The sequence below is a fragment of the Mustela lutreola genome, chromosome 4, assembly GCF_030435805.1.
Source record: "Mustela lutreola isolate mMusLut2 chromosome 4, mMusLut2.pri, whole genome shotgun sequence".
Lineage (NCBI taxonomy): Eukaryota > Metazoa > Chordata > Mammalia > Carnivora > Mustelidae > Mustela > Mustela lutreola.
The window spans coordinates 95,666,163-95,690,420 of record NC_081293.1 but is presented as its reverse complement, the minus strand read 5'-3'; the positions used below and the strand labels follow the sequence as shown (position 1 = coordinate 95,690,420).

The 24,258-nt window shown below is 44.2% G+C and overlaps 1 protein-coding gene across 5 annotated transcripts in view; it reads left to right on the top strand.

Moving 5' to 3' along the window:
* Positions 1-20,696, top strand: part of VPS41 (VPS41 subunit of HOPS complex) — a 347,998-nt gene extending 327,302 nt beyond the window's left edge. For 4 of the 5 annotated variants that reach the window (XM_059170547.1, XM_059170546.1, XM_059170545.1 and 1 more), the window contains 7 exons: positions 2,554-2,608; positions 4,237-4,377; positions 5,620-5,756; positions 17,309-17,408; positions 17,515-17,559; positions 18,964-19,043; positions 19,964-20,696. In XM_059170547.1, the coding sequence (XP_059026530.1) occupies positions 2,554-2,608; positions 4,237-4,377; positions 5,620-5,756; positions 17,309-17,408; positions 17,515-17,559; positions 18,964-19,043; positions 19,964-20,044 (639 nt within the window). In that variant the 3' untranslated portion in view covers positions 20,045-20,696. The remainder of the gene's footprint in view (positions 1-2,553; positions 2,609-4,236; positions 4,378-5,619; positions 5,757-17,308; positions 17,409-17,514; positions 17,560-18,963; positions 19,044-19,963) is intronic. The other variant, XM_059170543.1, reaches the window with a different exon arrangement.
* Positions 20,697-24,258: the final 3,562 nt, after the last annotated feature.

Sequence of the window (24,258 nt, the reverse complement as noted above, 5' to 3'; positions counted from 1 at the left end):
TGTTAGAATGGTCTCAGGTCCTCCGAACTTCATATTTTTTGTTGTTTCCTTTCACTGTCTACTTCTCACATGGGTATCCTGTCTCTGCTCTGGTATCATTCCAGAAGGGTAAGGAGTAGGTAAGAAAATTCCATTGTTTATGATCATGATTGATTGATAGGCATAAGAGTATAGAGATAAGGTAAATCGTGCTTTTAATCAAAACGAATCAAGTGTCAGGATTAGGTTCAGCTCTGGGTGAGAAAAATGCCAAAATAGCAGTGTCTTCAACAGAGTAGCAGTTGAGTTCTCTGGCCCATGGAAGTGCTGGTGGCAAGCCACGTGTTTGGAGACTCAGGCTCTTTTCTCTCCTTCCCTCACCTTGTATGACCTTCAGCTTGTAGTGTAAGATAAGATTGTTCTTGTTTCCAGGAGCAGATTGGGTGAAGGAACGAAAAATAAGAAAACAAAGGGATGACTGGCCTTGCTTCTTAAAGAATATCGCCAGAAGCTACCATGTTGCCTTTTCCTTCCTGTGACGATATCAGTCACATGGCTCTCCCGCGGCTGGGAAGACTTGGAGATAGTTCTTTAAATTCTGGGCAGTCACATACCCACCTAAAATCTTACTACTCTAGAAATGGGTAAGGGATATTGGGGGATAATTTGGCTGTTTCTGCCACGTAACTATTAAAGGAGCCTTGTGAATAATCAGATTAATATTTTCCTCTTCAATGTGACCTTTCTGCCTTCTCACTTCCTCATTTAAATTATTTGTGTTCCTCAAACTCCACCCTAATTTCACTGTAATTCTAAAGGTGTTCTCTCCTTTTTTTTTAATGTTTGCTTCAGAATCCCCCACCCACCCACCCCCAACATTGATTTCTGTGCTCAGCATTTTTTCCTCCCTCTTAGCTATTACTCTCCAACAAGAGATACACACTTAAATATAGATATATATATATATATATATATATATATATATTTTTTTTTTTTTTTTTACATAAAAATTTTAAGTCAAAAATCAAAATGTTCAAACCAGCTCCTGCTGTTATTTCCCAGGACAGATCATTGAGCCAGCAGAGCTGCTGAGATTATACTCTTCTTTTTATCTCTTTGGCTCTTGTTTTTAAAACAACCATGGGCTGCTTGTTGGTATAACTGCACAACCCAATGATCTTCCTCCTGAAACCTTTTCTGCCCGTTCATCTATTTAAAAAAATATATACTGCACACCCAGGAGTAGCCAGGCACCCTGTGGGGCACAGGGCTGGAGTCCTCAACTGCGCCTGTTGGGAAGAAGGGTGTGGTCCGTCACCAGGGTGACTCCCTGCGACCTGGCCTGGTGTGGGGTCCACGGAGTAAGTGCCTGAAGCACTCGTCAGGGTTGGAGGGTAGAGTGAGGGCCATAGTCCAGGTGGAGGGGTGAGCAGACTGTGAGGGAGGTGTGGCTGCCCAGAAAGGCAGAGCAGGTCACAGATGTCACAGGGAAGATTCTGGGCTGTGAGTCAGAGCAGAGCCCCACATCAGGGAGGTCACGTAGTTGGGGTGGGAGATGCGGTTTCCCGGGGATCTCATACTCGTCCTGCTGCACCCAGTTCAAATGCCGCCTGTGCTGTGAAGCCTTTTAGAGGAGGGCCACACCTCAGCCCATGTCCCGTGTCTGTGCACGCGCCCCTCTATTCACATTTACCCCCGTCATGGGATCGGTAGTTAGTGCAGCTCTCCGAGTTTCCCCGGTGCCTGCGCTTCCTTGGGGGCTTCGTTCTGCTTCCACACCTTCCCTCCACCCCTCTCGCCTGTCGTCAGCAGCGGCATCTTTGTGACTCTTCTTTGCATCTCTATCCAGCCTGACCCTCCAGCGCCCAGCAGAGTGTGCAGTGAATGTGTGCCGGTTTGCTTAGAGTTATTCAGTTGTATATAAACACAACGTCTTGTTTCTTACGCCCGAGGAAATGCAGTCACCTGTGAGGTTCCTCTTTTCTTTACTTGATCTCTTCCCTTTTGATCCTTCTTGATGGTCAGATACGATTTTCCCCCTCTCATCTTCTGATAGATGCTTGAACAGAGTTTTCTCTTAAACCTTGTGATCTGGGAACAGAAATATTCTGTTGACCCATGTGTTTATATTTAAACATCAGATGTTTCTCGAGCCGTGGTCTGCCCAGCAGCGGAGAACAGCTTACATTCCACTGGAGGGATGGGGAGCTTAAAGCTGTCATGGGGCGTTAGGTGGGGCGCATAGCTGTGAGGAAACCTGAAGTAGTATCCAGAGAAAGCTTGGCGGGAAAGTCCTTCTCTTCAGCACTGGCTTTCTGCCTTTGCTCACAGAGTGTTCCGAGTTGCCTCAAATACAGTATTGGTTAAACTGTGTTTGGCCCAGCACCTGTCTGAGAGGTGAATGAGGACAGCCACCAGCAAAACCCAAGATTTGCGTTTTGTTTGTTTACTTCGTTTTGTTTTTAAAGGAAGGCAATGGGAACTTTTTTCTAACTTGTATATTTAAGTGAATCTGTTCATATTTATTCATGGCTGCTAATCCACAGTAACATTTTTACTCTGCTTTACTTAAAGGCTCTTGAGATCTGTCAACAGAGAAACTTTGTAGAAGAGACAGTGTATCTTCTGAGTAAGTAGCTTTTGGTCCCCATGAGCTGGGAAACACTGTGGTAAAGTGGTGTACATGGTCTAAGAATGGACAATGGACGTAGGTTTTAGACCAAAGGCACACAAAGTATAGAGCCTATTCTCTTTAAGAATGGAATGCGTAGAAAAGGGGACTTTGCAGCTCAGTAGAGAAAGAAGCGTTATTTAATAAATGCTGTTGAAGTTAACATCTGAATATTGCATAGTAAGTCTATTAGCACACACCTCACAAATGAATTGTAGAGGAGATGACGAGTTGGTTCATTTGCAAAAAAAAAAAAAAAAAAAAAAAAAACCAGTTCATTTTACTATCATCCCGGTAGAAAATAATGTTCATTGTCCCTCATCACACCTTAAGTAACTGGAGAAAATGCACTTGAATATGGACGTTTTGGAGAGGAGAGAACTTTGGTATCATCTAGCTCTCCATTGTCCCTGGGCCTCTGGCACTGCCTCTGTTTATGTCGTACTTACTATCTTTCACCTTCCTCCAGAATGAACCATTTACGTGAAAGCAGGGTAGATGCCTGAAGGTTTCCCAAGGAAGCTCTATGCAGGTATTCATAGCAGAAACATGGAGTTCGAGCATGAGATGTTTCTCCTTTGTCTCTGCCCAGAAAATACTCCAGAAGAGTCCATTTTCGTCATGATGTCATGTTTTCCCAGTAGACAAGTAAGGGGAGAACTTACAAGGGAGCCATAATGTCCTTTTCTGAAGTTATGAAAATTTAAAAATCCTATACACATTTTAAAAATTAACCATTTTTAGGACCTAAACCATAGGAATAATACTTGTCGGAAGAACAAAATGCTACAGAAGGTAGAACAAATCAGACATCATTTTATTCACAGGCCCACTATTCTCACTTGATAAGGGCTGCTCAGAATGAGAAGGATTGAGTTGCCGTCCCTCCTGAGTAAAGCTTTCTGCATGTACTGTATTAAAACCTCAGGGAAACTGTTAAAGCCATTAAAATGCCAATAGATCAATGAGCAAAGTGTGTAAAGATAATTGGCCAGATAGAAGCATAGTTGATAAATACTCTCATTTAATGAAAGTTACTGGAAGGCTTTCCCCCAAACTTGGAAGAGTAGGAAATGAGGTAGCCCTCTGATAGTTGAGTTTGTGTTTGGCACAGAGTGTGTCAAAAGAGTAAATCCAAAACTACTTAAAGAGGCAGAATGGCTCCAAGGCCTTTAAAAGTCTTAACTGTATCTGGGTATCAAGATGTCCAAAAGAAATAGGGAAGTAGGAAGGAAGTAGGGATCTGACAGACTTGGGTTCAGATTCCAGCTGTATGATCTTGGCAAGTTACTAATGTTGCTGCATATCCTCTTCCGTAAAGAAGAAATAATAGTAGAACATACCTCATAGGATTATAGTGATGACTAAATGATGTAATTTATATGAAGCACTTAAATGAGTATACAGCACAGAGAAAACACCCAGGAAATCATTATTTCATTAGGTTATAAATGGCAAATTCTAATGTCCCATAAGAAAATGTGTTTTTGTCTTAGCTTTCAAGACATATGTAAACAAGAGATATGCTGATTCTTCAAAAATGTTTTATTAAAGCATCCTGAAAGTATTTCTCACATCTTTGCTAGGCCGAATGGGTAACAGCCGCAGTGCCCTGAAGATGATCATGGAGGAATTACATGATGTTGATAAAGCCATTGAATTTGCCAAGGAGCAAGACGACGGAGAACTCTGGGAAGATCTGATTTTATATTCCATCGACAAACCGCGTAAGCAGAAAAGCCATTTGCAGTCAGACCTGTTTCTTTCAATACGTCCAGTTACATCTACAACTGGAATTATCTCAAGACACATTGGGTGAAAAATATGGTGAAGTATCTATAACAAAAACAGGCTAGGTACATTGTAACGATTTCCAGTCCTCCTGTGTAGAGAAGCAGTACCTGAATGTGCAAACGAGCAGGTGGTTAAGTTCTTGAAACTCATTCTCTGAGTCCCCATGAAGCCCGTTCCGACACACTGTACCCCTACTCAATGTCACCTGACATAGTTTAGTTTTGTTTCTTTTTTTTTTTTTCAGTTTGGATATAGGGATATTAATTTTTAAAATGTAAAGCTCTCACCAGTTTCTTTTCATGGAAACCTAGGCCTGTTATTGGACACTGGCCATATTCAGATGTTTGTTGTGACAGTACCTAATCTCTGTCCCACCTCGTTTCCTCGTGTGGCACCAGGACTGTGTGTGTGCTGCCTCCCTGTGGCTGCCTCCGCATTTTAGAAGGAGATACACAGTCACCTGACAGTAACCCAGGTCCTCTTTTGAAGATCTGGAAATGATTCCAAAACCGGCAGTTATGATTTAAAAGTCTGCGCCCACCCCCTTCATTTTTTAAGAAGAATATTTATCTGTTTCAAGATGTTCAAGTTTTAGAAATGACTCTTGTGATTCTTTTTATAAGAGCTACAAAGAGGATAATGTTATTCAAGTCAAATTCAGATGTAGACCGTCACATGCACATGCATCTTTGAGAATCAAGCTTAGCATGATGAAATTGTAATTTACGCACCGCCAGGGACACAGGGTGGGTGAGATGGAACACGTCATTACTGGGACCCACGGTCTGCCCTGCCAGTGAACTGGGGCATTTAACTTGCTAGCTCTATGGCCTGGAATGAATTACTTAACCAACATGTTTCCTTGCCTGTAAAATGGGGACAAATACATTCATACCTTGCAGAAAACTGGAGAAAAGTGTGTGACAGCTGAGCTGTAGTGTAAGTTCTCAATAAATGTCAGTTGTACCCCTTTGCCGTTGAAGGCTGTGTCCTGAGTCATCATTGTGCTCTCTGGCTCTTTTCACTGACAGAGCATCCCCTTTATGTCATGAAATAAAAAGAAAGTTAGTTTTTGAGAATTTGGAAATTCAAGGAAATAATTTTTTACTTGAGTTCCTTTTGACTGCCTTATATACATTGCTGATGTGCTCATTGTTCCATGTGGTATCTTGCAGCATTTATTACTGGCTTGTTGAACAACATCGGCACACATGTAGACCCAATTCTGTTGATTCACCGTATTAAGGAAGGGATGGAGATCCCGAATTTGAGAGATTCCTTGGTTAAAATTCTGCAAGACTACAATTTGCAAGTAAGTATTCTTTCTTCGACAGATCAGCATGGGGAGGGAGTTGATTTGCTTTCTGGATAAACATTTCTAGGGTTATTTTAGGTAACAGAATTCGGTTGCATTGTTACATTTTATTTAGGCTCCAGATATATGGGAAGCTCTTCAAGTAGAGAAACTAGAAATCTCTTCCTTTAAGGAAACCATCCAGTTTTTTAACCATCCCCAGATTTTCTCTCCTTGATGAGCAGGCACTTTTTTTTTTTTTTAATATTTTATTTATTTATTTGAGGAAGACAGAGATAGCAAAAGATAACACAAGCAAGAAGGAGGGGAAGAAGCAGATATCCTGCCTGAGTAGGGGAGAGAAAGCAGCAGAAGAAAAGGAAGAAACAGGCTCTCTGCTAAGCAGGGAGTCTGGTACGGGGCTTGATCCCAGAACCTTGAGATCATGACCTAAGCCAAAGACAGACACCCGACCCACTGAGCCACCCAGGTTACGTTTATGTGATAGATACAGCATGGCATTGGGAAGGGTGAGGGGTATTTACAGTGGCTGCCAGAGCCCTCAAGCCAGTTTTAAGCAACATGAGTATTGTGTCCATTTTGGGAATTAAAAAAAAGTTTTTCAAGGGGCTACCAGGAGGCTCAGTTGGTTTAAGCATCTGCCTTTGGCTCAGGTCATAATCCCAGGGACCTGGAATTGAGCCCAGCTTTGGGCTCCCTGCTCAGCAGAGTTCCTGCTTTTCCCCCTCCTTCTGTTCTTCCCCCTACTTCTGCTGTCTCTCTCTGTCAAATAAATAAATAAAATCTTAAAAAAAAAAAAAAGGTTTTCAAATAATTGTTATTTCCTTGAAGCTACTCTGTAATCCATTGCCTGAAACATGTTGAAGTACATGATTTTATTTAACTTTTGTCTGTTTTCTAGACTAGTACAACTTTGTTTTCTGTAATAATTCAGAATTTGTGATAAAAGCAATGGAACCCGTTGTTTTCATATAAATCATTAATATGCTAATTACACAGCATCCCAATCTTTTCCTGGTAGATGGTAGCTGCCATAGAACTTGAAATTGTTTAAATCGCATTTATTGAACTATTTGGCCTGTTCTTTCTCACCTTCATTTGAAAATGAGTTTTTGTTATAATACAGAGGAATTCGCTGTCCTGGAAATGTAAAGATTTTGCAGATAGAGCCAGAAAATAACATGGTAGGGAGAGACGTGGTTATCAGGTTAAGAAAGGAGAGGAGCATCGTGTTGAGGATTTGTGGGGCCCCTGGGCCACTGTGAGGGTTCAGTGTGGGGGAGGGTGCTGCACTCGGGGTGCAAGGTAAAAGAGCATGACTTGAGGAAGATTGAGAGCATCAAGATGAGAAGTGAGATGTAAAGGAACGACAGAGCTGAGGAACAAGAATGCGGGCTCTGGGAGTGGGGTGTTGGTACATTAACATTTCTGACAGAGCCCTCATGAACTTGTTCAGGAAGCAGGTGAAGGTAAGGGTCATTGGAGAGGAACTGGTTGAGAAACTGTGAGGGCAGCACGTCATCCCCGTGGGCACTGAGACGGGTAGGAGGGCCGTAGCTAGGCTCTGGCACTCTCTGTGAACTGGGAGGGGAGGCTCCCCTCCCGAGCACTGGGGCTGGATTACTGGGGCAGCACAACCTGAAAGAGAAGAGGTTTTCCTGCGGGCGGGGTGGAAGAGGACAAGAGCCTTCCTCAGGTGGGCTCACGGGAAGTCGGGGTCCTGGGAGAGAAAGAGATGTTTGGTTAAAGCAGAGGTAGAGAGTCTGTCCTGCACAAAGCTTCACGATATGCAAGTATTTATTGACAGAGGAATTGGGAGGTCTGCAGACAATCCTGCGAAAGGGGTGCTGGGAGGGAGAATGAGCAGGGCAGGGAGGAGGAGGTAGGAGCGGAATGGGTGAAGAAGCAAGCAGAGGGCCGGCGGGGAGCTTCTGGAGATTTGGGCAGTACCCAAGGGTTGCAGCAGAGTGGCCCAGGTAGGAATGTTTCCCTATTTCCGAAGTGGGAATTAGGCTTCAGGGAAAATGGCTTCAGTGTCCAACCTCCTAAAGCCCCGGGAAGGAGTGAGCTTGATGATCTGTCACTGGCTCTGCCTTCCTCCGTGTGTGCCAGGACCCGTGCAGATCCAGATGTATTGAGAAGTCATTTAGGTGTGGTGTCTCTGAGCATCTCTACCTCAGGGAAGGTGACCAAATGTCCACTCCTTTGTCCTCCCGCTTAGTAGTGCATTAAGCTTGGCCTCTGGCTTGAAAATGTTTCTTTTTTTCCAGCCTCTGCAGTGCCTACAGAAACATATAATAAATCCCTCTTACTAGGCTCTTAATCCGGAGAACCAAGCTCATGTGCACCACTGGATCTCACTGCTTATTCATTTTTTATGAATAAATTTGCATATTCTGAGTAACTGGGAATAAAAATAAATTATTAGATGCAAAATGTATTCCATATAAAAAAACTCATCCACAAAAACAGCTGCTAAATCAGTATTTTTTTTCCCTTCATTATATTTTTAAATGTACTGAGAGCTTTCCCTTAAGATGTGGAAGTGTGCTATTGGTGACCTGTTGAGAAGGCTGGGGGTTACTCAGCCAGGGGCTCTCTTAAACCTGGACCAGGGAGTGGCTTCCAGGTGGAGAGGAGGGACCCACGGGGAAGGCGGCAGAACCTGTGGGAATGGCCTCGTGGTCTCCAGTGCAGTTCAGAGGACTTGTTGGAGGTGCAGAGAGAAACTGCTTACCTCGGGCAAGTGGTTCAAACAGTTCCAGGGGCGCTGCCTTCTTATATATGAAGAAAGAGTTTAGAAGTTTTTTCTATGGGAAAGACTACTGTTACATTAATGACCATTTATTTTCTTTCCGTGGCCACCTGTCAGAGATCACTGTAAAAATAATTTATAGTCAGGGCGCCTGGGTGGCTCAGTGGGTTAAAGCCTCTGCTTCAGCTCAGGTCATGATCCCAGGGTCCTGGGATTGAGCCCCGCATCAGGCTCTCTGCTCGGTGGGGAGCCTGCTTCCTCCTCTCTCTCTGCCTGCTTGTGACCTCTCTCTGTTAAATAAATAAATAAAATCTTAAAAAAAAAATTATAGAGCATCTTCAAGTTTCTGGAAAGGTTTCACATATGTATTTTTTACTCTGTGTAGTTTTTACTCTGTGTAGTTTGTTTTTTACTCTGTGTAGTCTCTTGTTTGTCCCATAAAAGTATAGTTGATTTTCACATGTTCTCACAGGATAAAAAATGGCTAGCCTGTTAATTACCAAAATTGAGGGGGAATTTTCCAGGTTCATTAATTTGTGAGAACCTGGAACCTTCTCTGTTGGGCAGGGCAGCAGGGAAGCACCCCAGAGGGCTGCTAGGGACCATTCAGCATGAAACCTGAGGATTCATGGTCAGATGTCAGGGAAAGAGCTTCTTGGGATCTTTTGCTAATATGCACTGGGACTCTCTCAGGGACAGATTTATGATAAAGTATCCATTGCTGTAAAATGTGTTTGGGCCACTGGAAATGGCTTTGGGAGCTCCCTCACTAGCTAATAGCCAATTGGAAACAGAAGGCAGGAAAAGTTATAGGAAAAAACTTAAAATCAGTATCTCTTCAGGTTTTAAAATTTTATGTTTCCTAAAATGCACCAACTTTCTTCAGTGACGTTTTTAGTATGAGGCGTGTTAGAGGTCTGTGACATCATTAAAGTGAAGGAAAATATGTCCTCAGTGATTTCAGTGTTGAAGTTGGTAAGTTTATTTTCATATATTTTTTATAATTTGTTACACTGTCAGTATAATTACTCAACAAATTTGAAAAGCTTCATGAAGTCAATAAGATAAAAGTAGCCCTTATCATACTTCATAAACTTAAAATGTTTCTAGGCCTGATTTCAAGGACAGATAGCATTTGTTGTTTTGATATAAAAATTATTTGCCCATCTGGGAAGGTGATGAACTGGGTTTGAGGCCAGGTCCTCTGCCTACATCTTGTGTGGACCGCCGGTGGTTCCCTGGTCTCTGGAGAAGCCTTCCTTGTGCGGGCTGGTTACGACAGCAGAGAAGGACACGGTGTTGAACAGGCGGCCCGTTGTCTCTAAAGAACGGTGGACACGATGTGTGCAGAGTTGGACTCTAGGCCCGGTTTTCCCACCAACAAGCCTGCTGACCTCCTGGAGGGCACCCAACCTTTCTGGATATCAGTTTCCCCAGTATATCAAGTCAGTGTTTGTCAAGCCTGACTCCACACCAGAATTATCTAAATTCTTTTAAAAATTACTTTGTTTCAGGTACCACCCCAGAGAGGCTAGACTAGAATCTTTGGGGGGCAGCTAGGAGACTTTAGCCTTGAATCACCTTGAGATTTCTTACGCTCAGCGTGGCACAAGTCTGTGCTCTGACATTTGACATTCAGGAACTTAGGATTAGGTGATCTCTATAGTATCTTCTGGGTCTCTCAGGATCCTAATATAGTTCTTTCAGAAACAGGCCTTTAGGTCAGGCCATATTTCTGTATTGTTCCTCATCTCTCTACTTTGAAATCCAGAGACAAATGAATTAAGAGGAGATAGTGAGGTCTTTCTTACCCACTTTTTTGGACTCAGATGGTTTCTTCTTCTTCACAGTACATAAGCTCTTAATTTCTTCTACGAGGTGAGAGACTTTTTAAATTCATAGATTCCTGAAGTAAACTTAAAACAGATTTTTTTTCCTTTCAGGTTGTTTCCATTTGGCCTCATCACTGCCTTTAGGTGACATAGGTGGCCTGTGACAACCAACTCTAGCTTCTTTAATCAGTCTAGCACATGTGTACTTTGTGCTGTCATAAAACCAGATATGATATTTGTAATATTGCTTTTAGCTCCAACATGAGACCTTAGAGCCTTTCTATCATTTCCTTACTTCTCTGTAGTTCATTATCTTCAATGATAATTCCCAACAAAAGCAACACTTTTCAATTAGAATTCAGATCCCATAGCATCATAGCCTATATGATAGATTTGAAATTAGGTAAAATGGTTTCCCAGGCTTGCTCTTATATCATACTGGGGCTTATAAACCCAGGTAACTGTCATTTGCAATTCTAATGATAAGCATTGCAGTATGAACAAGGTAATGTCAGCAAAAAGTTCAACATTCAAAGAATCTTTTAAAATAAACATTTCAGAAACTGCAATTTTTTGGCATTTTTCTCACAGCAGCTGTTTCTAAAGAACAATAATAACTTCACCGATGTTCATTTCTTTTATTGCTTTATAAAATATCTATAAGTCTGGTGCTTTTTGCTTTTCATTGGGATGATTATCGGTGATGAACTACAGAGAAATAAGGAAAAAGGAGGAGAATCTAGAGTCTCATGTTGGTTTTCAATAGCTAGCTTATAAATACGTTCTTAAATTTACAGTACAGCAAGGTATGCCTATAACAGATTGATTATAGACCCTATAACTGGCTGATTTGAAAATGATGGAAATAAAAGGATAAAGGTAATGCTGAAAAGCTTTGAAAAACAGTGTAATGATAAGAAAACAAGAGTTGTTGAGAAGAATGTGTGGGAAGAAAAAAATAAAAAGTTCCATAAAAGAAATGAATCTCTAAAAGATAATATTGTATTTGCCTGTAATGCCCTCAAGTACTTTTTGAGATGAGAACTTGATGCCATTATGAAATTGAGCAAAGAAGATACCAGTGGTTTACTTACCTTGGTGAAATTCTAATAGGAGATATAGATTGTAATTTGAGCTATAAGATTATATGGAAGAATGAAAAATGAAATGACAATCTTAATATTTCCAAAAACTGGAAAACAAGATCAGTACCAAAGGTGTTATTAGTAAGTCCTTTTAAAACAAAGGCATGAAAAGAAAAAATAGACCCGATAATAAAAAGTAGAATAATATGATAGAAAATAGGAATATTTGAAAAGTAACCAAGTAGAATTCTTTGAAATTATGTGTGTATTCATTTGAAATTTCAATATTCAGTGCTAGGCCAGTGATTGGATGAAACTGAAAGGAAGAATTAACTGGAAAACCTGATGACATTGTTTCGTACGCAGCGAAGAGTAGTGAAGAGATAGAAGATACAGGAGTGGTTAACAGGGGCACCTGGGTGCTCAGTGTGCCTTCAGCGCAGATCATGATCTCAGGGTTCTGGCATCGAGCTCCCTGTTCAGTCTGCTTCTCCTTCTCCCTCTGCCCCCACTGTGTGCTTGCTCACTCACTCACTCTCTCAAATAAATAAAATCTTTTAATAAATAAGAGTGGGCGCTTGGGCGCCTCAGTGTTAAGCCTCTGCCTTCGGCTCAGGTCAGGATCTCAGGGTCCTGGGATCGAGTACCACATCGGGCTCTCTGCTCAGCGGGGAGCCTGCTTCCTCCTCTCTCTCTCTGTCTGCCTCTCTGCCTACTTGTGATCTCTGTCAAATGAATAAATAAAATTCTTTAAAAAAAAAAATAAAGAGTGGCTAACAGGGACATCAGGTTAGAATATACATGTCCTCAACCACAGGACTTGTGGAGGAGAGAATCAAAAGACTAATGGGGGGGGGGGGCACCTGGGTGGCTCAGTGGGTTAAAGCCTCTGCCTTCAGCTCAGGTCATGATCCCAGGGTCTTGGGATGGAGCCCCGCATTGGGCTCTCTGCTCAGCAGGGAGCCTGCTTCCTCCTCTCTCTCTCTCTGCCTGCTTCTCTGACTACTTGTGATCTCTGTTAAATAAATAAATAAAATCTTTAAGAAAAAAAAAAAGACTAATAGGAGAACCTCAACAAAGTTGATCAGGGAAAAGAAGACCTACATATTTGGGGAACAAAAAAGGGAGAATATAACTAAAGGTGCAGACAAGATTTAAGAACTAAGTAAGTGCTATAATTTTATATCAGTATATTTGAAAATGCAAACAATTTTCTAGGAAAATATAAATTACCAGCATTTACTCAAGAGCAAATAGACCTGCAGTCATTAAATCAGCAGTCAGAACATAAAGCCAAAATAAAAGTACTATTCCACAGTCAACTCCAGAGGTTAGTTTCATCAGACTTTTCAAAAAAAAACAGGCAATCCCCAAATATATTTTGTAGTTGACCTTTAACCAGGACCCGGAGAGGGGAAGGGGAACAACACCTTTACCCTGCACAGGGGGTGAGAAATGCAGTCTTTCCTCTGGATACAATGGAAACAGGTGACACCTGAGGTCCCAGGATGCTGGGAGGTGGCCAGCAAATCCCAGCGCCAGGATGCTGGCTACTGTCCCAGCCCTGCCTTCTGGATTCAGTGACTGGAAGGGCAGTAACATTCATTAGAGAGAAACCAGCATCTTGAAGAACTGCTTTTCTGCTCATCTGAACAAATAAAGAATAAAGCCTAAAAAACAAACAATAACAACAACAACAACAAAACCCAGGCAGCCCCTATTTTACATCAACTTTTCCAGGGAACAGAATGGAAAAGCTCCTCGGTTCCTCATGGGATGCTGGTCTAACCTTTCCTGCATCCTGAGACAATTAGAGCCTTGTTTCTTTAACACAAATGCAAAGAGTCTACATAAATCATTAGCAAAACTGAATCTGTCCATGTAATTATTGAATGTGTATATCATAAATGTCATGAATTCTAAAGTAATCATCATCTATGTGTTTGATAAAATTCTAATCAAAACCCCCAAGGAACTTTTTACAGCTTAAATTTATGTAAAAAGCAAATGGCTTAAGATTATCTAAGAAGAATAAGGAGGGTAGACTTATTAGATACTAAATTTTAATATGTGGGAGTGTAAAATGGTATAACCACTTCCCCAAACAATAAATCAAAGCCTCATCAGGAAAAGGCCCTTTGCTTCCCACATCTTGTGCCTTGGGAATGTGGATGTAAGGCCTGGAGATACAGCCTCTAGTTTGTGGCTGTGAGGCAGCAACCTGAAGGTATATTCTCCTGTTGATGGACGTTTAGGCTTTTTCCAGCCTAGAGTTATTAAGGATAAAGTTGCAGAGGACATTGTCATACAGTTTGTTGATGACCTTCTTTTCATCTTGGTTAAGCACCTACAAGTAAAACTGCTGGGTCGTGGAGCAGGTATATGCTTAATTTCTAGGACTGTCCAATAGTTTTGCAAAGGATGGCTTTCCAGCCTCCCAGGCTTCTCTCATTGCCCAGATCTGTTGCAGGAGCCCCAGCCAGCTGTTTATTTTAGTTTAGGCACACACTGAACAAAGTTAAAGTTGTGTTTGTAAAGGAGGAGGAAGAAAGGCACAAGAAAGTGTCAGCTCTGTCTATGCTATTGTTTCTTCTGAAATAACTCTGAAGCATATGGTAAAATCTTAATAGATCTGTTCAACCTGAGTGGAAGAGACTGAAGTGTATGCTCTATGTTTGCAGTATTTCATATTTGTTTTTAAAGATTTTGTTTAGAGAGTGCCTGCAAGTGTGGGGAGGGATAGAGGGAGGGATAGAACTTCAAGCAGACACTGTGCTGAGTGCGGAGCCTGACGCGGGACTTGATCTCACAACCCAGAGATCGTGACCTGAGCTGCAATCAAGAGTTAGACGCTTAACCGACTGAGCCACCCAGGCACCCCAATATTTTAGAATGAAATGTAGCACAAAGTAATGGCAGATAGTATTCAGAACGTGAGTGGCAGTGATTTGGTGCCATTCTGGTCATAGAGATGTGGATGGCAGGAGAGCGTTCATGTGTCCCAAGTCTGGGAATGACAGCAAGTTTTGCAAGGCTGGAAAGCAGACTATGGAAGGTGAGCATCCACAGGGGTAACAGGCCGTGTATTATGACCTCAGAAGACAGAAGTTGTCAGCAGTCATGAATTTGAAGGTCAGAGAGGGTTGAAGAGGACTGATTTTGACTCCGCCATCAGTGTTGTCATAAGGGCAGTCAGGGATACCTGGGCGGCTCAGTCCGGTCAAGTGTCGGACTCTTGGTTTTGGCTCAGGTCACGGTCTCCAGGTGGTTAGATCAAGCACTGGGCTCCGTGCTAAGCCAGGAGTAAGCTTGGGATTCTCTCCTGTGCCTCTCCCCACCTCCCGTGTGCACACACACACACTCTCTCTCTCTCTTAAATCTTTAAAAGAAAAGAAGACATTTGTGGAAAGTACCAAGTATGAACTTTTAAGGGCGAAATTGGTGATAAAATGGTAACTACTGCACGTTTTTCATGAGTCACTGATCGTTGCTTCAGGGAATAACCCATAGTCAACCTAACGCCTTATCTGATGTTGAAAGCAGTACCTGGATATAATAGTAGATTGTTCATGGACAGTCTTTCACTCTGATTGCCTTCAGATCACTACAGGTTTTATGGAAGAAATGGCTCTTTTCCATAGTTACTTTTTTTTGATATAGCTATTACCTGTCTGGCATCACATAAATGAAAATGTTCTTGTGTTTTTCTGATTCGGGGACTTGGACTTTGATCAAATGAAGTAGGAAGTCCCATACTAAGCAGTATTTGTGTATTTTCCCTTCTCCTGGCTGTGTGCGTCTGAATACTCAAGTTTTTCCTATAAAATACTTTCCAAGGGCGACAGATCATACCTGTTTCAACAAACGTACTCCTGCTGAAGAGATGCTTACTTCCTAGTCTACAGACACGAGGCCTCTGGATGGCCTGTGCGGTCTGCTCTTCCTCCTGTATTACGTATGCAGTAGGCCCTACATACCCACTGGGAGGCAGAGCCAACACTTGCTAAAACATTTTACCAAACATATTCTGCTTGACAGTAGTTTTCTTGAGTTTTTATTTTGGTGGTGGAGGTTGGGCAGCTTTATAGGTTTGCTTACAAATTTTCTTGATGTTACTGCTCTTGGTACTTCTTAGACATCTTTACTATATTTTTCTCTTCCAATGTGCTTTAATGACATCTGTTAAAGTTTTCATGTCTTTTTTAAATGGAATCAGAAATTCAGTTTCTAGTAGCATTTTAAGGAATAAAATGTCACAGGTGGTGTCTCAATACTTCCTTCTCATCTGTACTAGAAATGGCAGGTATAGAACTTTAATCTGGTTGTCAGCTCTGGGGTTTTCTTGTTTGTTTGTTTGTTTAATATTTGCTTTCATGTGATTTGGGAGAAAGCCCTTGGGCCGCATTCCCCCCCGCAGCCTGGGCTATCTGCGATTTGAAGGGAGCATGTGTGGAGACGCCCCAGGGATGCAGGCTCCAGGTGGCAGCTCCCTGACTGCCCTTCTCTGTGGCACAAATGGAAAACCTCAAAGCAGGACACCCACATAGGTTCTAGAGGTGAGAGTGACTTCAGCGTGAAGAAAGGCGGCCTGCTCCCATGAGAGCAGCATGCTCTGTGACCCAGAGCCAGTCCGCAGTGATGCAGTGGTGACGTCACTCTGAGACTTCTATGGCAGTTACATGGGAATACCCAGAAACACTCACACTAGGACCCATCAGGCCAGAAGAGCGGGCCACAGACAGTGCCACAGAGAGCCTCTCTGCCCTTCAGGCCTTGAGCACCTCCCTCTTCAAAAAGCAACTAATTCTAGTTTAAAAAAAAGAAAAAGGCATCCAGCTTAACCACACCTCACACAGCCTCTCCCAGTTTCTGATAAAACACCTGAGAAAACTCAGAACAGGCTGGAAGCCCACTCTGGGGCCAGCAGAATGGATGGGAATGTAGGGTGGGTTGCCTCTTGGGCTGTGTCCTTGCTGAAAGCTGGTGGGCCATCTTTGTCTGCACCCTGCCCTGGCTCTGGAACACAGAACAGAGTGGGCACCAGCCAGAAACAGGGTCCTGCCCTCGGCGTCCCGACTTCTGAGGCTGCTGTGGTGTTGCCACCGCTCCTAATTCTCCAGGCAGAGAGGGCGAAAATTTGTAATGAGGCCAACAGCATCCCAGGGCAAATGCATAAAGGAACAGAAAGTGCGGTACTAGGGTGAAGAAAATGAATCTTGTAACAATGTTAATATCGATGGTCATTTTTCAGTTGTCAGCCCCTTAAGGGTCAGCCTCTTAAGAGTCACCAAATTTGATGGTTACCAGGGTCACTTTACATTCTTAGCGCTACGCTCAATAGTTTGGATTGGAAGGAAAAGAGGGATTGCAGCCAGGAAGGCATTTGGGACAGAAATCACATCTGTTTGGTTTCTCTGTGCCCAGTTCCTTGTACATGATAGGGCCCCAGTATATACTAGTGCAGATAGAGCAATTAATGCAGTCAAATGGAGGATTTGGGGATAGTAGGTTTTCCATCCTGGGCAGAGGTAGAGGTTGGAATGAACAGGTCACTTAGGGGCCAAACTGTCAGAGTCCATGTTAGGAAGCTCTGTAAGATGATGTTGGGGTTGGTTACCACAGCCTTCCTTGCCAGCCTTTGCAGTTTCTGTTTAATTTCACAAGCGGCACATACGTGCAGTGATGACCGACTGGAGGCTGGAAGGGTTGGTCTGAGCAGTTTGGAGGGAAAAGCATACCGAGGACAGGCAAGGGCGAGTGCCTCATTGGACGATTTCAGACACACCAGTGTTCTGAATCCCAGGAAGAGGGTTTGTCCCTGCAGTTGAGTCTTTTAAAAACTGCTTTTTATTTTATTTTTTACAATGTATGCATTAGATCCTGCTTCGTGAAGGTTGCAAGAAGATCCTTGTGGCAGACTCTTTGTCCTTACTGAAGAAAATGCACCGAACTCAGATGAAAGGCGTTCTGGTCGATGGTGGGTAAAACTGAAATAATCCTATTGGAATTATATGCTTTCCTTTCAGAAGAGACAGGGCAAATAGAAATCCTGTATGATCCCAAGTGTGTGTGTTCCCTTGCAGAGGAGAACATCTGTGAATCATGCCTTTCCCCTATTCTTCCATCAGGTAAGGTGGTTGGGGGGGGATCCCCAAATGTGGGTTCATGAGGAGTGGAATTTAAATTTTGATGTTAACTAATTCCTAAATTGCATAGCTTTTGGAATAATCCGTTTTAGAGAAGAATTTCAGGCCACAGCGCTCCTTGGTCTCAGGCTAGTGCTGCAATTCTTAAAAGCTGAGGTGCTCACCCGGCAGGGGGTCTGCATTACTTGGGAGGTAAAGCCCAGATTGCTGGTCCCACCCCAAGAGGTGCTGGATACCAGAATTTGCAGTTCTAACACATTCCCACGTGATGTGGATGCTACTTTCAGGGGCCATTGTGTGAGATACCATGGCTTTAGAGTAAAACAAAATGAAAATCTACCATCGACAATGTTTAAATTCCAAGGTAGAAGAATCATGTGTATCTGGGCGGGAAAGTGAATAAGTAGCCTCCCCTTTTCTTGAAACTTGGCTCTGCTCTGTGGTTCGAGGCACCTAACTTTCCCACATTTCAACTGAAACCTGTTCCTTGCCATCCAATCTAGACATAAGCCTGTGTTTGTTTGTAGTTGGCAGATCCATGGGTCGTCATGTGTACTCAGAGCACCTTACGTAAGGAGAGGAGAAGAGGAAGTTCCTTAATTTGAAAGTAGAAAGTAAAGCCGAGTTACTGGGATGCAAAAAGCGTTTTATTATGAATTCAGCATAGAGAGGTACTGAGAAAGCTGATGTAGGAATGTACTTAGCTTTATGAGATTAGAGAATAGGACAGGAACAGGACAAGTCGTTCCACTCAGGGCCTTTGCTGGAGGAACTAGGTTGAGGTTAAGTGTTCATGTTGAAAACTGCAGTGGGTGCAGGAGGAGAAGGGAGCTTCCGTCGTGGTTGCTGGTAGTGTGTCACCAGCAGTGCGGATGCAGAGGCGATTTCCTGCCATAGCACAGGCACCGCAGGGCTGGCTCCCACCCTGGGACGGTGGTGGGGGCTGCTTGCTCCGCTGTGCCCAGACGGATGCCGCCCTGCGGGCTCAGAAGAAGCAGTAGGTGAACTGGCAGGATTTTCCTAAAGCCACAAAGTGGATTCAGCATAGGGTGTGTTTCTCGGGTCTAGGGAAGGGAGGAGGTCATGCACATACTGATCCTAATTATTAGAATGAATGTGCTTGCATTCGCAGTGAGGTTGTCCCTCGTTTATAGTCACCACTGACGGGGAGACCAGGCACGTGACCTGGGACTCCACCCCCCACGTTGGTAGCTGCTTCTGATCAGACCACGGCCCCTCGGGGGGCATCTGTGAACACATAATCCTCCTAAGGCAGCTTATTGCTGGAAAATTAAACTGCAGCTGGACTTTCAGGCAGGATGGGGTCAAGTTCTCCACCGGCTTGTTGCACTGAGTGCTCTTCCCTCTGCCGCTGTCTCCCCATAGACGCTGCGAAGCCCTTCAGCGTGGTGGCCTTCCACTGCCGCCACATGTTCCACAAGGAGTGCCTGCCCGTGCCCAGCATGGTGAGTTGGCCCCTTGGCAGCCGCCGACAAGAGAGCCATGTGGTCAGGAGGGTGCGCTCTGAAGTCTACCCATCCTCTGTGGCTTCTCGGGATTGGCTTTCTATCACACGGGAAAAATGAATTTATTTATCAAGTGCAGAATCACCTACATGGTGGTCCCCCCTTATCCGCGGTGTCAGTTACCGTGACAGTCAGTCGTGCAGGTGCTCTTCTTGGTGAATGGCCAGGAGGTCGGTAGTGGCCTCATGTTGGCCCACAGGGCCTCTGTCACTGCCTCTCTTCCTTTCAGCATGCGGGCACCTCACCTGTCGTCACCACAGGAGGAGTGAGTGCAGTGTAAGACAGGGAGACCCCAATCACATGACCTCCGTGACAGTGTGGTGGTAGCACTGTCCGTTACTAACCTCTGCGCCTCGGTTCTCATAGGTGGGGATGCACAGAGGAAGCCTCGTGTATATGGGGCTTGGTACTGTCTGTGGTTTCAGACAGCCACCAGGGGGACTTGGAACTGACTCCCCGAAGATAAAGGGGGTTTCTGTGCTAAACATCAGAAAAGCACGTTCAGGAGGTGAATTCTTTGAGGTAAAATCGATGAATCAAACTGTAGTGACACAACGTATAATGAGAACCATTTTATAGTTTGTAGAACTTTCTCAGCCTGGCTTGTGTAGCAAGACTGCTGTGTTTAGGGTCCTGTTCCCATGTTCCGCTTGGTCACATGACACTTGTTTTGCTGTGGGGTACCCTCTGCGCCACAGTAACAGCTGGTGTAGACGGAGTCCTACGTGAGCCAGCAAGAAAAGGAGTGCTGTTTCCTAGCTTCCTCCCCACCACCACCTCTGCTCCCGTGAAGTATTTCTGAATAGCAGAGTAGAAGGAGCTTTCTTGTTAAAATATGTGTCTTCTAATGACCCTTCTAGAACTCTCCTGCACAGTTCTGCGGCATCTGCAGCGCCAAGCACCGCGGACCAGGAAGCGCCATTTTGGAAATGAAAAAGTAGCCTGGCTCCGTCATCCTCTTCCTCACCTCTCTTCTGAAGACTGTTTTTGCAAAAACAGCAGCATTTGTGGACCCCACTGTTGTTACAAGACTTGTACGTGTTTGTGTTCTGCTCAGAGAAACGTTTCTTCATCTTTGCCTGTCCCCTAGAGTTTGCTCTGTGTGTTTGATGAAGTGAGGGATTACTCCATCCATGCCTCGAAAGGTTTGGGCTCACGGGCTGCATTTCATCATTTGTTTGACTCATTCTTCACTTAGGAATAGAAAAGTCAGTCTGGAAGTTAGAAATGAATTTCTAGATCCTAGTCAAACTGTCTGGCCATTGAGCGGCCTGCCGAGGGTGACCCTGCTGCCCACAGGCACCACCAGGGAGCTGCCCCGCTGGCGCTTGCTGCAACTTGGCACCTGTTTCCACAGGCTCTGCTGCCGCCAGTCCTCATGTTCTGGGTTTGGCTTTTTGTTGTTGTTGTTTATGTCATCAACTGTGATTGTCTTCTTAATAGGCATTTAATGAAACATTGTGTAAATTGTCACTTATTCAAGGACATCTGGGAATCACATGAGCAGGCCGACGTCATGCTGTTGTATGGTAACTGATCACGTGCTCCATGTGTCTGTTGATTGAATAAATGTTAGCTCTCCTCATCATGAAAGACTCCCTTTGAGTGGGTTGAACAGCTTCCTCCTAGGACTCCGGCATGCCGAGAGTGGAGGAGGGTTCCCACACCGTAGAGTGTGAGGGGTCGTAGTTAGCTGCTGCCGTCAGGGTGGAAGAAAGGGACGCTGCGGAGTCTGAGAGGGATTCTCACCAGGGTGGGCATGACAAGTTTCCTGGAGCCTTCTCCAGAGCCTCATTGGCCCTCGTGGAACCTAGAGAACATAGAACGCAAGGAGAGAATTCAAACTTGGAATGTTTTACAGTTACTGGCTTCATCTGTCTTGGGATAGGTTGCCATCCTCTTGCTGTGGATGCAAATGTATGGAAAACACTGTCACCACTCTTAGTCCCACAAATGCGAATAAATGCAACTTTCTGCTTTGTTGTGGGGAGAGGGTGGGATGCTAATGAGTCCTGAATACAAACTGACCAGTGAACCTGGCATCTCCTCTCATGCTCCCCATGCCTGCGGAACAACATACCGTGTCCCTTGATTTCCCGACAAAGCGACTGAATTGTGGAGATGCTGTCACAGTCACAGGTGAAGGTGAGCTTCAGAGCAGGGCTCCTTTCAAGAAACCGAGGTTGGGGGTATTCAGAGGAAATTCATAGCACATCTCTGCAATAGAGTCTGAAAGAATGTTCTCTAGCAGACAACAGGCTTTTCCCATTAGTCTTAAATTATCCCAAAGTGGAAAGTTCTCAGCCCCCTCAGCATCATCTCCCCTTATTCCAAGGCTAGTGCTCTTTCTGCTCTGTTTCCCTCTTGTTCTAACCAGAGAAATCCTTCACAAAAAAGCCTCACGAGTGAGCCCACCTTGAAACACTGGTAAGAAACAAAACCACTGCACTTGGGTTGGAGGAGAGGCGGTGGTTGCAAAGGCACATTCATCTCCCCTCCTTACAGAAAGCCATTCTGAGTGCGAAACAGCCAAGTTCAAAGTTATTCTGTGATAGCAGTTCTCCTTTGCTTTTAGCCCCAAGGGCTTTATACTAGTTTAAGAACGAGAAGGTCCTAACAGATTTTTAATTTGGTTGTCATCGTGTTAAACTATGTATTTCACAAAACAAAACATTTGAGCAGTTACTGTGTGTCAGGTGCCATTAGAAGCACTGTGTTTACTTATCACCCCACCTGTGAGATGGGAGCCCGCACGCTCATCATCTTGCAGGTGAGGAAGCTGGAGCACCTCGGGGCCAAGCCATCCGTTTAGTAAGGTCCGGGAGCAGGCCTGCAGCGTCTGTGATCTTAACTGCTGTGTATTTGATTCTTTGGGGGTTTTTTAATGTATTTGACCTGTTGTGGTCAGTGCACAGAAAACAAAATCCGCTGTCATCACAGAAGGGGATTTATTATAAAGTAGCCAATGGCTTACAGAGTTACCGAGAGGACTGAGGAAGCAGACAACAGGGAGAGCTTCCAGGAGCACCTGACAAAGCTGACCCCGAACCGGGCTGCCCAGAGCACCCCCAGCCCACCTCCACCAGAGTTCGAGCCGCACAGAGCAAGCAGCCTGCTTTTAAGTAAACTGTAAATAAAAATACAGACGTTCCTCAGTTTCTTTTAAAGTTCACCCAGTAACACCAAATAAGGAATATGTGTGTACACACGTGCATAGTAGACATTTCTCTGGGCTAAGTATCAGACCAGCTCATTCTGGCTTCTCTGACCAAGACTCAGGCTCAGAAAACTCCAGCAACTTGAATACAAAACCATCACTTGGGCTTCCCAGACCCCTATCCTGGACTCATAGCTGATCGTCACTGTGTGAAATCTGCAGCTCAGGTTGGGGCGGTTTGAATCTGCGATGTTCGTAGCACAGAGCTGACTGCTTCCTAAAGGAAGGGGAACCGAGCGAGGAGGATTTTAGGGAATGCAAGCAACCAGGATAACCAAAGGGTTTTTGAGGAAAGATGAGTATTCACGCCTGTATGTCACCTTGATGCTGGACCCTTCTACCTCCCCCCAGGGTTCAATAGAGTCTGGTGTCAAAACTGTCATCTGTGAGTGGGTTCTGTGGGACACTGAGGAGCTGTGCTCTACATCCAGGACCCTGAAGAGCAGGGAAACAAAACAGTGGCAGGAGGTAAGAGCTGGAGTTGACTGGGAGCAGGAGCATAGACCTGCATCTGACAATAAGAGCATGAAAACCCCAAATTTCCTGGCATGTTGGGAGAAGGCTGGTCTTCCTAAAGGGAAATGGATAAAGGGCCTTGAGCCAATTTTATCTAAATATCAAAGGACTGACTCAGTGACTTCAGTTACCATTGCATCACAATGTTCATGCCCTCATTGATGACATCTGCCTATGGAGTTTAAACTTAAGCTTCAGTTTAAAAAAAAAAAAAAGATTTATTAGATGGAGCGCCTGGGTGACTCAGTCGTTAAGCATCAGCCTTTAACTCAGGTCATGATGCCAGGGTCCTGGGATTGAGCCCTCCATCAGACTCCCTTTCCCTTTCCCCCTGCTTGTGTTCCCTCTACTGCTGTGTCTCTCTCTGCAAATAAATAAAATCTTTTTAAAAATTTATTAGAGAGAGAGAGTGTGTGTGTGTGTGTATGTGTGTGTGTGTGTATTTGAGAGAGAGCGGGGGAGGGGCAGAGGAAGAGATAATCCCAAGCAGACTCCCTGCTGAGCATGGAGCCCGACCTGGGACTGGATCCTAAGACCCTGAGACCATGACCTGAGTCGAAATCAAGTGTTGGACACTCAGCCAACTAAGCCACCCGTGTGCTCCTTAAGCTTCAATTTTTTTTTTTTAAAGATTTTATTTGTTTTTTTTTTTTGACAGAGATCACAAGTAGGCAGAGAAGCAGGCAGAGAGAGAGAAGGAAGCAGGGTCCCTGCTGAACAGAGAGCCCGATGCAGGGCTCCATCTCAGGACCCTGGGATCATGACCTGAGCTGAAGGCAGAGGCTTAGCCCACTGAGCCACCAAGGCGACCCCATAAAAGCTTCAATTTTTTAGATGATTTTACATTAGAAACTATGTACGTAAGGGTCACCAGGCTTTTATTGTAATCCTAGTGCTTACCCAGCTTTACAGGCACGTCTGTACATGCTCGTCTCTTCATGGCTGTCTCACATCTCCTGTAAACAGGCACTGTCGGTGGCATAGGTATGGTGGAAGGAAATCACAAATGACAGAATGGAGAATGAAAGTCACCTTGTAATATTTAATAAGCGTGGAAAACTTAATACAGATGAACTGTAAAATGCTTCAGTTACGCTCAGAAAAATGATTCATAGAGATGGATCAGGAAGGACCTGGTTAGCAGTCCATACGCACAGAGGCCTTAGCTAAACAGGAGGAGCATTTTGCTCTTAAGGTGGACCTAAGTTTTAACCCATGCTCTGTCACTACGAAACTGTTTGGGTAAGCTAGTATTTCCAAGCCTCACTTGCCTTAAATGTAGGACGGGGTGATCACTGTACCTGCTTCGGTAGGTTGAGAGCCTGAAGATGCTGTGTGGAAAGTGCTTAGCTAGTACAGAGCACAGGAAAAGTAACCAGCGTGTAGCAAATGCTTCATCAATGTCAGCCTCTGAGGTGGCCC